We start from the raw sequence: 13,670 nt of genomic DNA, 5'->3' as shown, positions 1-13,670 counted from the left end.
TCTGGGGGCTCTGGGGGTGTTGTTCACGCTTCAGGTCCTGTGGCTGGAGCGCCCGGGGGAACTGAGAATGGTCTCTCCCAGCTCTGAGCCTTCACTAGTCTGGCAGCTGGGACCTAGAGGATTGTTTGCATGGATATCCTAGGTCCAGTTGACACTGCCTTCCTTCCCCATTAGTTTGGAAAGCTGAACAAAGTGAACTTTTATATATCAAATCACACAGTTCACATAATTCCTTTAAAACGTCAGAGATGCATTTATCAGGTTTTTTTTGTTATTCTCCCCATTTAGATGCAGATGTTGGACAAATTTCCCATGGAAGGAGGACAGAAGGACCCCAAACAGCGAATCATTCCCTTTCTTCCAGGTAAGTGAGACACATGCTCTCAGCTGGGGCCTCTGGGCTCCCAACACAGCTCTCAGATCTCTCCCCTCCTCCTCCTTGAGGCATTGTCCCAGTGACCAGACCTTAGCCATTTGTTGAAGTCAGTGCCTAAGGATATGGGCTTTGGAGTTAGATGCTTTGCTGTTTACCAGCTGCTTGACCTTAGGCAAGACACTTCACTTCTGGGATCCTCGGTTTCTCCCATCTCTAAAATGAGAATAATTCAAGGTCATACAGTTTGTGTGGTGAGTGGCATCTATTATAATGGCTAGTGTATTTGTTTTCTTTCTTTCTTTTTTTTTAATTGGGGTATAGTTGTTTTACAATGTTGTGTTAGTTTCTACCATACAACGAAGTGGAGTTCCCTGTGCTATACAGCAGGTTATTAGTTATCTATTTTATACATATTAGTGTATATTTGTCAATCCCAATCTCCCAATTCATCCCAGCCACCCCCCACCCCCTGTATTTGTTTTCTGTTGTGCATAACAAATTACCACCCAGTTAGCAGCTTAAAACGATACCCATTATTATCTCACAGCTCTGTTGGTCGAAGTCCAGGCAGGCTCAGCTGGGTTCTCTGTTTAGGGTCTTAAAAGACCAAAGTCAAGATCTTGGCTGGACTGGGCACTTACCTGGAGGTTCTGGGGAAGAGTCTACTTCCGACCTCATTCAGGCTGTTGACAGAATTCAGCTCCTTGCAGCTCTAGAACCCAGATACCTGTTTCCTCCCTGGCTGTCTGTTGGGGACCCCCTCAGCTTCCAGAGGCTACCTGTATTCCTCATCCATCTTCAATCTGGCAACAGGGCACTGAATCTCTCTCCCGTTCTTGGAATCTCTAACTTCCCCTCCTGCCACCAGCTGGAGAAAGCTGTCTGCTTTTAAAGGCTCATGTGATTACCTTGTACCCACTTGGCTAATCCGGGATAATCTCCCTCTCTTGAAATGAACTGAGGCATATCATATAACATGGAGTGAGATTCCATTGTATTCACAGGCTCTGAGATTAAGGTGGGACATCTTTGGGGGGCCATTTAAGAAATTCTGCCTGCCTGCATACCCGCCTGAGTGGGCCAAGCACCTTCTGAGTGTCAGGCACTGTGGAGGAGTTAATGCAACCATGGCTGGTCCCTGCTCTCAAGACATTCAGTGTCCCCTTCCCCCCAAAAAAATTCTTACCAAAGGGATAACATCAAGGCTTCAACTCAAAAAACTGGGTTACCCAAACCAATGTTACAGCTTCAACTAATAATAGCTACCATTTATTAGATCTCTATTGTGGGCCAGTCACTGGGCTAAGTGCTTTACATTCATTAGCTTGTTGAATCCTTAGAACAATCCTGCAGGGCAGCCATTACTATGCCCATTTCACAGATGAGGAAATTTGAGGCTCCGAGAAATTATAATCGCTTGCATAAATGGCAGAGCTGGGATTCAGTCACAGGTATGGCAGGCTCAGAATTCGTGCCCAAAGTCAGACAGCCCAGGTTCAAATCCCAGTGCCCCTAATCGTCTACTCTGTTCCCTTGGGTAAATTCCTTAAGCACATGGAGTTTCATTTCTACGTTTGCACGTTGGAGATCATAGTGGTACTTAAATGATAGAGTTGTTAGAAGGATTAGGTAAGTGCCTGGTATGTAATTAGCAATTAAGCACTCACTAGTATCTTTATGTACAGGTAATCGGCAAATTGACAATCACCCTAAATCACAAATATTTAGAGCTGGCCAGCCCTTTAAATCTTTTTCATAATGCAGACAAGGGGGCAGGCACTGAGATGGATCACCCAGGGGCCCATTCTCCCCTCCCCCACTGCAGGATTCTGCAATCAGCACATCCGTGCGTTCTTCTGGATAGTGTCATCATTGAGTGAGTTTAGAGACGGGGTAGATGTATTTGCCAGGCCCCCATTTACTGGGAGATCACTGGCCTAAAAAAAACCTAATGTTTTTAGTTCTTCCACGGGGAGAGAACGCTGGAATTTTTTTCCTTATTGGAGGAAAGCCGGTATGCCAGCTGCAGTGGCCACATCTCAGCACCCGAAGCATGTGCTTTGGAGTTCAACAGGCCCAGTCCTGTGACCTCAAGCATACGACATCTCCCCCCCACCTTTGAGCCTCAGTTTCTCATGTGTAGAATGGGACAGTGACCCCTGCTTCACAAGCTTCTCTCCCTGGCGCGTGGCAGGTTCTCAGTAAAGGCAGAAACAGGGTCCTGGGACGTTCCTTTGGAATTTTGGGGCCTTTCATGTCTTGGAGTCCTACTTAAATGATCAATCTGGAGATTTAAGTTGAAATGGGCTCTAAATGTATATTTTTCTTCAAGGAAAAAAAGGAAAGCAGTGAGTTATAACTCTTTGCTGGTGAAAGGCAAAACCAGCTGTGGAAAAACTTCCCAGGACAGGGAAGAACTTGAGCCGACCCTCTCCCCAGCCCCTGAAAGCTTTCGTGGTTATGTAATCCTTTTCCACCCACGAATTCATGAAAATGCTGTTCTCAGGGACTTGGCTCCATTGTCCCTGCTCAGGACACCCACTTGTAGCTTGGAGAGGCCTCGTTGGGCCCTAAGACCCCTGGAGCATCCCTTCCCAGCCCACCTCTTAGCTTTTCCTTGAGGCCGAGCCCAAGGGCGGGGACGGGTGGGAGAAACGTCCCCTCTCCTAGGGGTCAGTTTTCTGCCAAGACTGCCACGTCAGCAGAACAAAAGCGAGTTTCATGTTAGCACAAAGGCCGGGAGGGGGGCGGGGGCGGGGAGAGCAGCCCTGTGCAATTTTCCATCCCAGCAAGAGCTGGGGAAGCCAACTTGGCAGAGGATGCGGCTTGAAAAATAAGAATTACAGTTTGGCCTTCCTCCACTATGGAAAACAAAAGCCTGCTGGTTCCCACCAAAGGCTGTTCTCTCCTCTGATCACCCTTCCCATTCCAGGAAGGCTGGCCTGAGGGGAGGGCTGGGTGCGGGCTCTCTAGCCCTCCTTCTCCGTGACTCACACAGAAGCTTCACAGCAAGCAGCAGATCCGCATTTCACCTGGAGGCACCGGCCAGGGGGACGCTGGCCACTCTGTTCTGCCCCACAGCCCGGGGCCTGAGCGGTAACTCCACTCCGCTGTGGATAAATGATGAATTAGCCTGTCAGAGGCAGGTCTTAAGAAGCCAAGTTAGGGGTTGAGGACAGGAGAGGTGCTCTTCCTTGTAGAATATAGGTCAGTATCATGTAACCTATTTTTTAAACAAAGTAATTACCCTTATTTAAGCACCTAGGGAGGGCCAAGCCCTGTACTGGTGTACCACGGAGATGACTACTAAGGGATAGGGGCTGCTCTCCCATTTTACAGATGAGGAGACTGAGGCTCTGCCAGGTAAATGCATTTCCCAAGGCAGCACAGGAAGGAATAGACCCCCCTGGGATTGGCTTGGGGCCTCACTGACCCTGTGGAGCCTGTGGCCTCCGTGCTACTCCTGCCGAGGGGACTTCCTGTCCCCACTACTGGCAGGGCACCTGACATGTGCCCAGAGACTCACTGAGGCCACACAGGAAGAGGAGTGACATTATTGTGCCACACCCCCAGGAGACGTTGAAGGCGCCTGAGTTCTTTTTTTTTGTTTTTTTAACATCTTTATTGGAGTATAATTGCTTTACAATGGTGTGTTAGTTTCTGCTTTATAACAAAGTGAATCAGTTATACATATACATAAGTTCCCATATCTCTTCCCTCTTGCGTCTCCCTCCCTCCCACCCTCCCTATCCCACCCCTCTAGGTGGTCACAAAGCACCGAGCTGATCTCCCTGTGCTATGCGGCTGCTTCCCACTAGCTATCTATTTTACGTTTGGTAGTGTATATATGTCCATGCCACTCTCTCGCTTTGTCCCAGCTTACCCTTCCCCCTCCCCATATCCTCAAGTCCATTCTCTAGTAGGTCTGTGTCTTTATTCCTGTGCCTGAGTTCTTGGTCCTCTCCCAGCCCCTGCAGGCCGGGCCTCGGGCAAATTCTCTTGGGCCGTGGTGGCTCTGAGGTGGCCCTGTGCCGGGGCGGTGCTAACACCATGCCCTTTGTAAATTTTTCTAGTCAGGTCGCAGCCTTCTCAGTAAGAGACCTGTACACCCCTCTCTCCACCCTTCCTCTGATTTTATAGAAGGGGAAATTATACCAAACTGGGACCACAGTGTTGTTGGTAGGCACCCCTTCGCCCATTTTGAGAAATAGATTAGAGGGCAGGAAGCGTTTGCTATGTAGGATTTCTCTTCACAGGCACACACTTCTTATTTTTCCTGAAGGTTCAGGATTCTCCTAGGAATTCTGATCTTCAAGTGGTCCCACCCATGAGGGTGGTGATTATTACTCCCACCCAGGGAAGGACTGCCCCACCCAGAATGTCAACAGGGGCCCTCCCTGTTGGAAAGCACTAGTGCCAGGAAGGCAGGCCCCCCCCGGTGCCTGTGCACAGAGGGCTCACACAGAGCCTGCACCTAGGGAGTGAATGAGGGAATATCGTTGGCTCTAGGGAGGCCAGGTTGTAAACTCCTTCCCACTTTGCTGAACAATTTGCTTTTTTCGTTTTAAATGACATGAACATTTTCTGATTCCCAAAGCAGTCAATATTTATAGTAGGCACTTTGCAGAAAGTATAAAGAAGAACACAAAAAGGCTTTGTCTTCTACCCTCGGAGACAAGCACTATGAACCCTGTGAAGCATTTTCTTCTAGATTTTTTTTCTCTTCTAACAAGTGTGGTGTATCAGAAATTTGACTCACTCATCAGAATTAAACCCATCACCATTATAAAGAAAGGAGATCCTTGTTATTAAGGAATATAAGGAGTATGTATTTCATCTCATTGTGGGTTCTTTTTTAATTAAATGGAAATGAACAAAAAAAGAATTTCTATTAGGTTGACCATATCGACTTCATTTCCTGATTGTGCCTTTTTGCCCAAGAGCACGTTGTCAGATTATTTTAAATGTGATCTTAACCATATGGTCTTTTTGGGTACAAATCTCCCTGACCACCTTGCATTGCAAATCTTTAAAAGTCAATAGGCTGTTTCCCATCATCCCTTTCGATTCTGTCCTATGATGAAAACTCTTTATGGGCCTTTCCTAGCGTCTTGTCCCTGCTCACCCAAGGTTGACCCATGGAGACAGCAGTCTCACCAGCACCATCTCAGATGAGTGGTTAACCTCTCCTCACCCTGCCAGCCTCGTAACCCAAATTCTTCTCCAGGACCTACCTCGTTGGACCAGAAGTAGGTGAAGTTCTTAGTAGGTCTCCATGCTCTGCAGTCTGGAGAGCTGTGGTCTCCCTGTGCATTCCTTTTTGACCCCTAGAGACCTCCTGGTCGCCCCGCATGAGCGTGGCAGGGGGTCTTGTCTCCATCCCCCACCTCTTTGTCGCTCCTTGATGTCTTATTTCTGATTTTCCAGCCCCTGCCTCTGTGACAAATCCAGAATGGTGTGGCCATGCTGTCTGGATCCTCAGTGCGTGAGCTTGGCCACCATCTCCCCATGAGAGGACCTCCTTTAAGACTCTCGGGAACCCGCTGATTTGCTTGAAACAAACCTCACCCATAATGTTTCAGCATCTTGGATATTTCCTGAGACCCTCAGTGGCATCATTTATATACTTGTCTTTGCCTGTGACCCATGTCCTCTGCCCATACGTCACACTGGAGAGTCTGGTACCACACCCCAGGGCTCAGATGTCACCCAGCAAGTAGTGAATGGACTGTTAGTATTCGGTGTGGTAGGAGGGCTTGGAGCCCTCTGTTACAAACACTTATTGGCGAAGGAATTGAAGGGATTTGTCGTCCTGGCAGGTGGAATCCACCTTCATGCATTGATCAGACGTGAGTGCCATGTGGCAGGGGCAAAAAGTTGACTAAAGCCGAGTCAATCCCTATTTGGGCGGAGCCCCGTGACTAGTAGGAAGGAAGAAGACATGTAAATCGACAATGTGATGTGTACAATCAGAGACAGGAACTCTTTTTTTTTTTTTTTTAATTTTATTGAAGTGTAGTTGATTTACAATGTTATATTAGTTTCTGGTGTACAGCAAAGTGATTCAGTTATACACATATATATTCTTTTTCATATTCTTTTCCATTATGGTTTATCACAGGTTATCGAATGTAGTTCCCTGTGCTATATAATAGGACCCTATTGTTTATCCATCCTATATAGACTACTTTGCCTCTGCTAATCCTAAACTACCAATATTTACCGCCCCCCCCCCCACCCTTGGCAACCGCAAGTCTGTTCTGAAAGAGATAAGAACTCTTAACCTATTTGAAGTGTGTAAGAGTTTCCCAGCAGGGGTAGTGGGTGGGGAAGGTATTCCAGGCAGAGGGAAAGGCACAGAATTATGAGAGAGCGTGGAGTACTGGGAAAACATCAGACTAGAGCAGAAGGTATACAAAGAAAGAGGAGGGAGGGGGACTGAGCTGTTGGGTGAGGGCATATCTGAGTGTTCGCTGAACTGCTCACCGCATCTGAGAAGCTTATGGTTGGACAGGGGACCTCCGATCATCAGGTCTTCCTTCCTTGGTTTGATTTCAGCCTCCCTTATCTCACCAAAACTTGTCCACTGAGCCCCACTCCCTCAAGCCCTTGCGCTAGAGCTGTGAACAGGGCTTTGGAGGACCAAGCATGGGGTCATCCAGGCCCTGTGGATGTCCAGCAGCCAGCAATTTAGGTACCACTCAGGCCTACCTACCAGAGGCAACTACATCCTCACCCTCCCAGGTTGCTGAGAGCTTGTCACTGCTCCCTTACAACGCTGTATGCACTCTCATCTCCCGCAGGCAAAATTCTCTTCCGACGGAGCCACATTCGGGATGTGGCCGTCAAGCGCCTGATACCAATCGATGAATACTGTAAGGTGAGTCTGAGAAATGCCAACACTTCCTGTGTCTCGTGTCTTCCCTGTGGGTAGTTTTGGGGTTTTTTCGTTTGTTTTTTCTTTTCCTTTTCTGACTACAGGATGCCCATTGTGAAAGATCTGTACGGGTGAAAAAAATATAAAGAAATTAGAAAAACCAATCACCCATGATCCTTCAACTCAGAGGCAACAATTCTGAAGGTTTTTACATATTTCCTTTCTCTCCTTTCTCTCTGCGTGCATTTCTTTATGGTATTGAGATCATCCCATATGTGTTATTTTTGTCGCTCTTTCTCTTTTCTCTCCTATTAAAAGAATTTCCCCATGCTATTAAAAAAAATCTTCTTGAACCTGCTTTTAATGGTTGCATAGTATTCCACTGTGCATAAATATTCTAGAAGTTATTCAGCCAACCCCTGTTGGACAGTGCAGCTGGCTTCCAATCCCTTAAATGTTCTCAACCACGAGGGGCCTCCCTGCCTTTTGGTTATGTTTTGTTTGACTTGAGGCTGAGGTCAAGAAAGAAGCATATTTTTCTTTTGTTTAGCTTCCCTAATCTTTAGTATTTATTCCTCTAACTTAAGATCACTAGCGGTTTGATTGGAGAAGGGTAGGAATAGAAAAAATGCCTTAAAAATGGAGCAGTGAATGCTTTCTCCGCCTAAGATCAGGAGCAAAAGCAAAGTATATTTGCTCTCTCCACCTCTGATCTACATTTTACTGGAGATTCTAGCTGGTGTAAGTTGGCAAGAAAAAGGAATAAAAGGCATACAGATTAGAAGGGACTGCCTTGATTCACAGATGACATGATTCTACTGTAGAAAACCATAAGGAGTCCACAAAAAGACTTATAAATGAGCTTAGTGAGATTACAGGATTCAAGACAAATATTAAAAAATCAATTGTAGGGCTTCCCTGGTGGCGCAGTGGTTGAGAGTCCGCCTGCCGACGCAGGGGACACGGGTTCGTGCCCCGGTCCGGGAAGATCCCACATGCCATGGAGCGGCTGGGCCCGTGAGCCATGGCCACTGAGCCTGCGCGTCCGGAGCCTGTGCTCCGCAACGGGAGAGGCCACAACAGTGAGAGGTCCGCGTACCGCAAAAAAAAAAAAAAAAATCCACCTGCCAGGGGCTTCCCTGGTGGCGCAGTGGTTGAGAATCTGCCTGCTAATGCAGGGGACACGGGTTTGAGCCCTGGTCTGGGGAGATCCCACATGTCGCAGAGCAACTAGGCCTGTGAGCCACAACTACTGAGCCTGAGCGTCTGGAGCCTGTGCTCCGCAACAAGGGAGGCCGCGATAGTGAGAGGCCCGTGCACCACGATGAAGAGTGGCCCCCGCTTGCCACAACTAGAGAAAACCCTTGCACAGAAACGAAGACCCAACACAGCAAAAATAAATTAATTAATTAATAAACTCCTACCCCCAACATCTTCTTTAAAAAAAAAAAAAAAGAATCCACCTGCCAATGCAGGGGACATGGGTTAGATCCCTGGTCGGGAAGATCCCACATGCCGCGGAGCAACTAAATGCATGTGCCACAACTACTGAGCCCACGTGCCACAACTACTGAAGCCTGCGCACCTAGAGCCCATGCTCCGCACAAGAGAAGCCACTGCAACGAGAAGCCTGTGCACCGCAACAAAGAGTAGCCCCCCTCACTGCCACTCGAGAAAGCCTGTGCACAGCAATGAAGACCCAACACAGCCAAAAATAAATAAGTAAATTATTTATTTATTTACTGGGGAGAGAAAGGAAAGACTGCAGTACTGGTGTAAGGATAGGCAGATGGACCACTGGAAGAGAACTGAGAGTCTAGAAGTAAACTCTTCAGATTTATACTCAACTGATTTTCAACAAAGGTACCAAGGAATTCAGTGGGAAAGGGTAGTCTTTTTAACAAATGATGGGATCATGGGATATCCATATGCAAAAAAATAAATTTTTAAAATTGGACTGTGACCTCACACCATGCATAAAAAATCAGCTCAACTCAAAATGGATCATAGACCTAAATATAAAAGCTAAAACTATAAAACTTCTAGAAGAAAACATAGAAGAGAATCTTCATGACCTTGGTTTAGGCAAAGAGTCTTAGATATAACACCAAAAGAGAAAAATTGATATGTTCCACTTCATTAAGCTTACACATTTCTGTGCCTCAAAAGATGTCATGAAGAAAATGAAGACATGCCACAGATTAGGAGAAAATATTTGTAAGTCATATATCTGAGAAAGGACTTGTGTTGAGACTATATAAACAACTCTTACAACTCAAAAATAGAAAGACAACCCCAGTTTAAAAATAGACAAAAGAGGGCTTCCCTGGTGGCGCAGTGGTTGAGAGTCCACCTGCCGATGCAGGGACACGGGTTCGTGCCCCGGTCCGGGAAGATCCCACATGCTGTGGAGCGGCTGGGCCCGTGAGCCACGGCCGCTGAGCCTGCGCGTCCCGAGCCTGTGCTCCGCAACGGGAGAGGCCACAGCAGTGAGAGACCTGCGTACCGCAAAAAATAATAATAATTTAAAAAATAAAAATAGACAAAAGATTGAATAGAAACTTCACCCATGAAGACATACAATGCTTAATAAGCACAGAAAAAGTTGTTCAACGTCATTAGTCATCAGGGCAATGAAAAATAAAACCATGATGAGATGCCTACACAGCCTCCAGAATGGCTGTAATCAACAAGGCACACAAGAGGTGAGGATGTGAGAGAAAGCGGAGCTCTTCATTCTGCTGGAGACATATGATGGAAACCACTTTGGGAAAACAGTTTGGTAGTTTCTTCAAAAGTGAAATGTATCATACGATTACTCTCAGGTACATACTCACGAGAAGTGAAAACTGTCCACACAAAGAATTGGATGCAATTGTTCATGGCAGCATTAATTCGTAATAGCCCCAAATTGGAAGCAATCCATATGTCTATCATCTGGAGAATAGATAAAAAAAATGTGGAACAGGCATATGATAGAATATTGTTCGACAGTGAAATCCTGATTAAGGCTGCAAGATGAAAGAATCTCAGAAACATGGTGCTACGCAAAAGAAGCCAGATGCAAAAGACTATATGTTGTATGATTCCATATACATGAAATGTGCAGAAAAGGCAAATCTAGAGAAAGCAGGTCAGTGGTTTCCTGGGCCTTGGGGCAGTGGAAGTGGAGATGGACTGCAAATGAGGTTGGGGACATTTTTGAGGTGATGGAAAAGTTCTAAAACTAGAATGTGGTGATGGTTGCCCAACTCTATAATTTGAATTTGAATCATTGTGTACTTCTAATGGGTGGATTTTATGGTGCATAAATTATACTTCAGTAAGTCTGCAGAAAAAGTTTGAAGGGAGAAAGTGTGGGGATAGACACCCCTCTCTTGGCAGGAAATGTCACAGAAGGGCAGAAAATCACTCCTGATTGAGCATCTTCTCTTTACCAGACATGACCACATTTCATCCCTCCGATAACATGGAGTACGTGTTCTTTTTCCCTTTGTGTTGATGAGGAAATGGAGGCCCAACAAAGTTACTCACAATAAGAGTATTCGAGACTTTGAGAGATGAACCCAGCCCTTTTAGGACTTGGCACTCGCATACCACTTATGGCCTCTCTAAGAAAGTACAAATTCAAGAGGCCAAAGTAGTTAAGCACGTGTTTCCTAGAAGCAGTTAGACTCAGGCTCTTCTCTCTCCTAAGGATACCCTTAAAAAAGGGATGGCGGGCTTCCCTGGTGGCGCAGTGGTTGGGAGTCCGCCTGCCAATGCAGGGGACACGGGTTCGTGCCCCGGTCTGGGAAGATCCCACATGCCGCGAAGTGGCTGGGTCCGTGAGCCACGGCCGCTGAGCCTGCGCGTCCGGAGCCTGCGCTCCGCAACCGGAGAGGCCACAACAGTGAGAGGCCCGCGTACCGCAAAAAAAAAAAAAAAAAAAAAAAGGGATGGCGATGAGGGGCGGGGCTCGTCACTCAGGCCCAAAGACACCACTGCTGCCTCCCAGATCTCAGAGGAAAGTTCAGATCTTTGCTCTTTGTCCTTTTCCAAACCTCTGGAGCCTAAAATTCCTTTGTCCAGGCCCTGCTGGCAAGAACTTTGAACCCTTGCGGTCACCTTAGCCAGCTGGCAAGTTCCACCTGGTACCTTCCCAGAAACCTCAGCCCGAGTGTGCTCTCCTGCTTCTTCCCCAGCCCACCCAACTTCTCTCCAGTCACACCTTCTTCTCACCCAGGGCTTCCCAAACCCCTGGACATTTGATTTGGAAAAGGACATATAAAATCTTGGAGGGATAAGGGACAGCAGCAGCTGCCTGTATCTGGCTATGCCTGGAATGGTCCAGAGATCATGAACTGACCTGGATTAACCACAGGGAGGAAACTGCTTATGTTACCTTATGTTACATGAGCCGCATGGAAGTTACCACCCCTGCTATTAATGCATCATAAGAAGCAGAGCAGTTATTTGGGGGTTTTAGTTGGCCAAATTCCCTGGGCTTAGCTTCAAGGGTACTGCCCTCCTGGAAGGAGATGAAACCATCCCTTTTGTTACAAGGCCTGTGAAGTCTTTTAGAGACTGCTTAGACCTTTATGTAACATTTGGTCTCTGTTATTGACATTGTTGTGAGCTGACTTAAGCCGATTTGATCTATCACTGTCAGCCTTATCTTGGTAGAAATTGGTAGTTTCCAATAGGTAAAGATAGAGGAAGGCTGTAGATGTCCCCAAACCTAGCTACCAGCTAGGAAGAAACTTTCTGCTCTACCAGACCCATCATAAAGTTACAGTATTTAACATAGTATGGTGTTGGCACAACGATAGACAACTATTGAAACAAAATAGAGAAACAGACCTATGTGTATTTGGACACTTTGATACTAACAAAAGCAGCTTTGTAGATCATTGAGGAAAGGTAGGATTCCTCGGTAAATGGGTATCCGTGTTGGAAAAAACAAAAAAGATAACTAACCCCTGCCTTGCACACACATGGAATCCTTTCCAAGTACATTGAAGACCTAAATGTAAGAGGTAATTATAAAAGGTTTTAGAAGATAAAAATAGGAAAATATCTTCATAATCTCTTAGAGGGACTTCTAAAGACACAAAAAGTACCAAGCATAAAAAGATTGATTTATTTGACTACAGTAAATTTAAGGACTTCTGTTCATCAAAAGACACAATGAAAACGAGACTCGGGCTTCCCTGGTGGCGAAGTGGTTGAGAGTCCGCCTGCCGATGCAGGGGACGCGGGTTCGTGCCCCGGTCCGGGAGGATCCCACATGCGGCTGGGCCCGTGAGCCACGGCCACTGAGCCTGCGCGTCCGGAGCCTGTGCTCCACAACGGGAGAGGCCACAATAGTGAGAGGCCCGCGTACCGCAAAAAAAAAAAAAAAGAAAACGAGACTCAGCCAAATCCTGCCACACATACAAGCATTTGTTATCAAGCAGCTCCCTAAACAGACTCTCAAGTGGTTCTATAAACTCAGTCAAATACCAGCTGTCTTGTCTGACACTGCTTTGCATGAAAGTTTCCTTAAGACAGATGCAATGGTATCCTAGTGGCAGGATCAGCTAATCCTAACCATGGTCTGACAGTGAAATCTTCAAGAGGTAGAACACAGAGGGTTCAGAATCCTAGAACCAGGGTACCATGAAGAAGGATGTATAATGCTGGGCTCGCCATGTTCTGTTCATGCAAGGGCCACCGCTCATTTCACCAGTGAAGAAAATTATTTCTAACAACTGTTATGCTAGTAAATAGAGGCTATAGTGTTGGTCAGAGGTGAAGATAGCTGAAGCCCCAAAGTAGCCTTTTCTCAAATGAGAACTTGTGATTAGAGTCTCCTACTTGCTGAAGTGTTCATTCCCGATGAGGGTACTTCAGATATTAACTCACCATTATTAGAGTGTAGGTTAAATCTAACACACACACACACACACACACACACACCTATGAACGTGTGAGTGTGTATGCCCATGCTGTAGTATTTTATTTTTTTATTTTTTATTTTATTGAAGTATAGTTGATTTACAATGTTGTGTTAATTTCTGCTGTACAGCAAAGTGACTCAGTTATATATATATATTTTTTCATATTCTTTTCCATTATGGTTTATCATAGGGTATTGCATATAGTTCCCTGTGCTATACAGTAGGACCTTGTTGTTTATCCATCCTGTATATAATAGCTTGCATCTGCTAATCCCAAACTCCCAATACTTCCCTCCCCCACCCCCTCTGCTGTGCTGTAGTATTGGGTTGACCAAAAAGTTCATTTAGGTTTTTCCGTAACATCTTACCAAACAAACATTTTGGCCAACCCTAATGTTTTTTTTTTTTTTTTTTTTTTTTTGCTGTACGCGGACCTCTCACTGCTGTGGCCTCTCCCGTTGCGGAGCACAGGCTCCGGACGCGCAGGCTCAGCGGC

At 46.2% G+C, this 13,670-nt stretch overlaps 1 protein-coding gene across 1 annotated transcript in view; it reads left to right on the top strand.

Annotated features, from left to right (window-relative positions):
* Positions 1-13,670, top strand: part of SH3PXD2B (SH3 and PX domains 2B) — a 107,019-nt gene that overhangs the window by 44,530 nt on the left and 48,819 nt on the right. Inside the window, exons 3-4 of the mRNA XM_065874654.1 lie at positions 289-364; positions 7,180-7,256. Coding sequence (XP_065730726.1) covers positions 289-364; positions 7,180-7,256 — 153 coding nt within the window. The remainder of the gene's footprint in view (positions 1-288; positions 365-7,179; positions 7,257-13,670) is intronic.

The sequence above is a fragment of the Phocoena phocoena genome, chromosome 3 (genome assembly GCF_963924675.1).
Source record: "Phocoena phocoena chromosome 3, mPhoPho1.1, whole genome shotgun sequence".
NCBI classification, from domain to species: Eukaryota; Metazoa; Chordata; class Mammalia; order Artiodactyla; family Phocoenidae; genus Phocoena; species Phocoena phocoena.
Note: the sequence above shows the minus strand (reverse complement) of the source record. Positions and strands in the feature narration are given on the sequence as shown.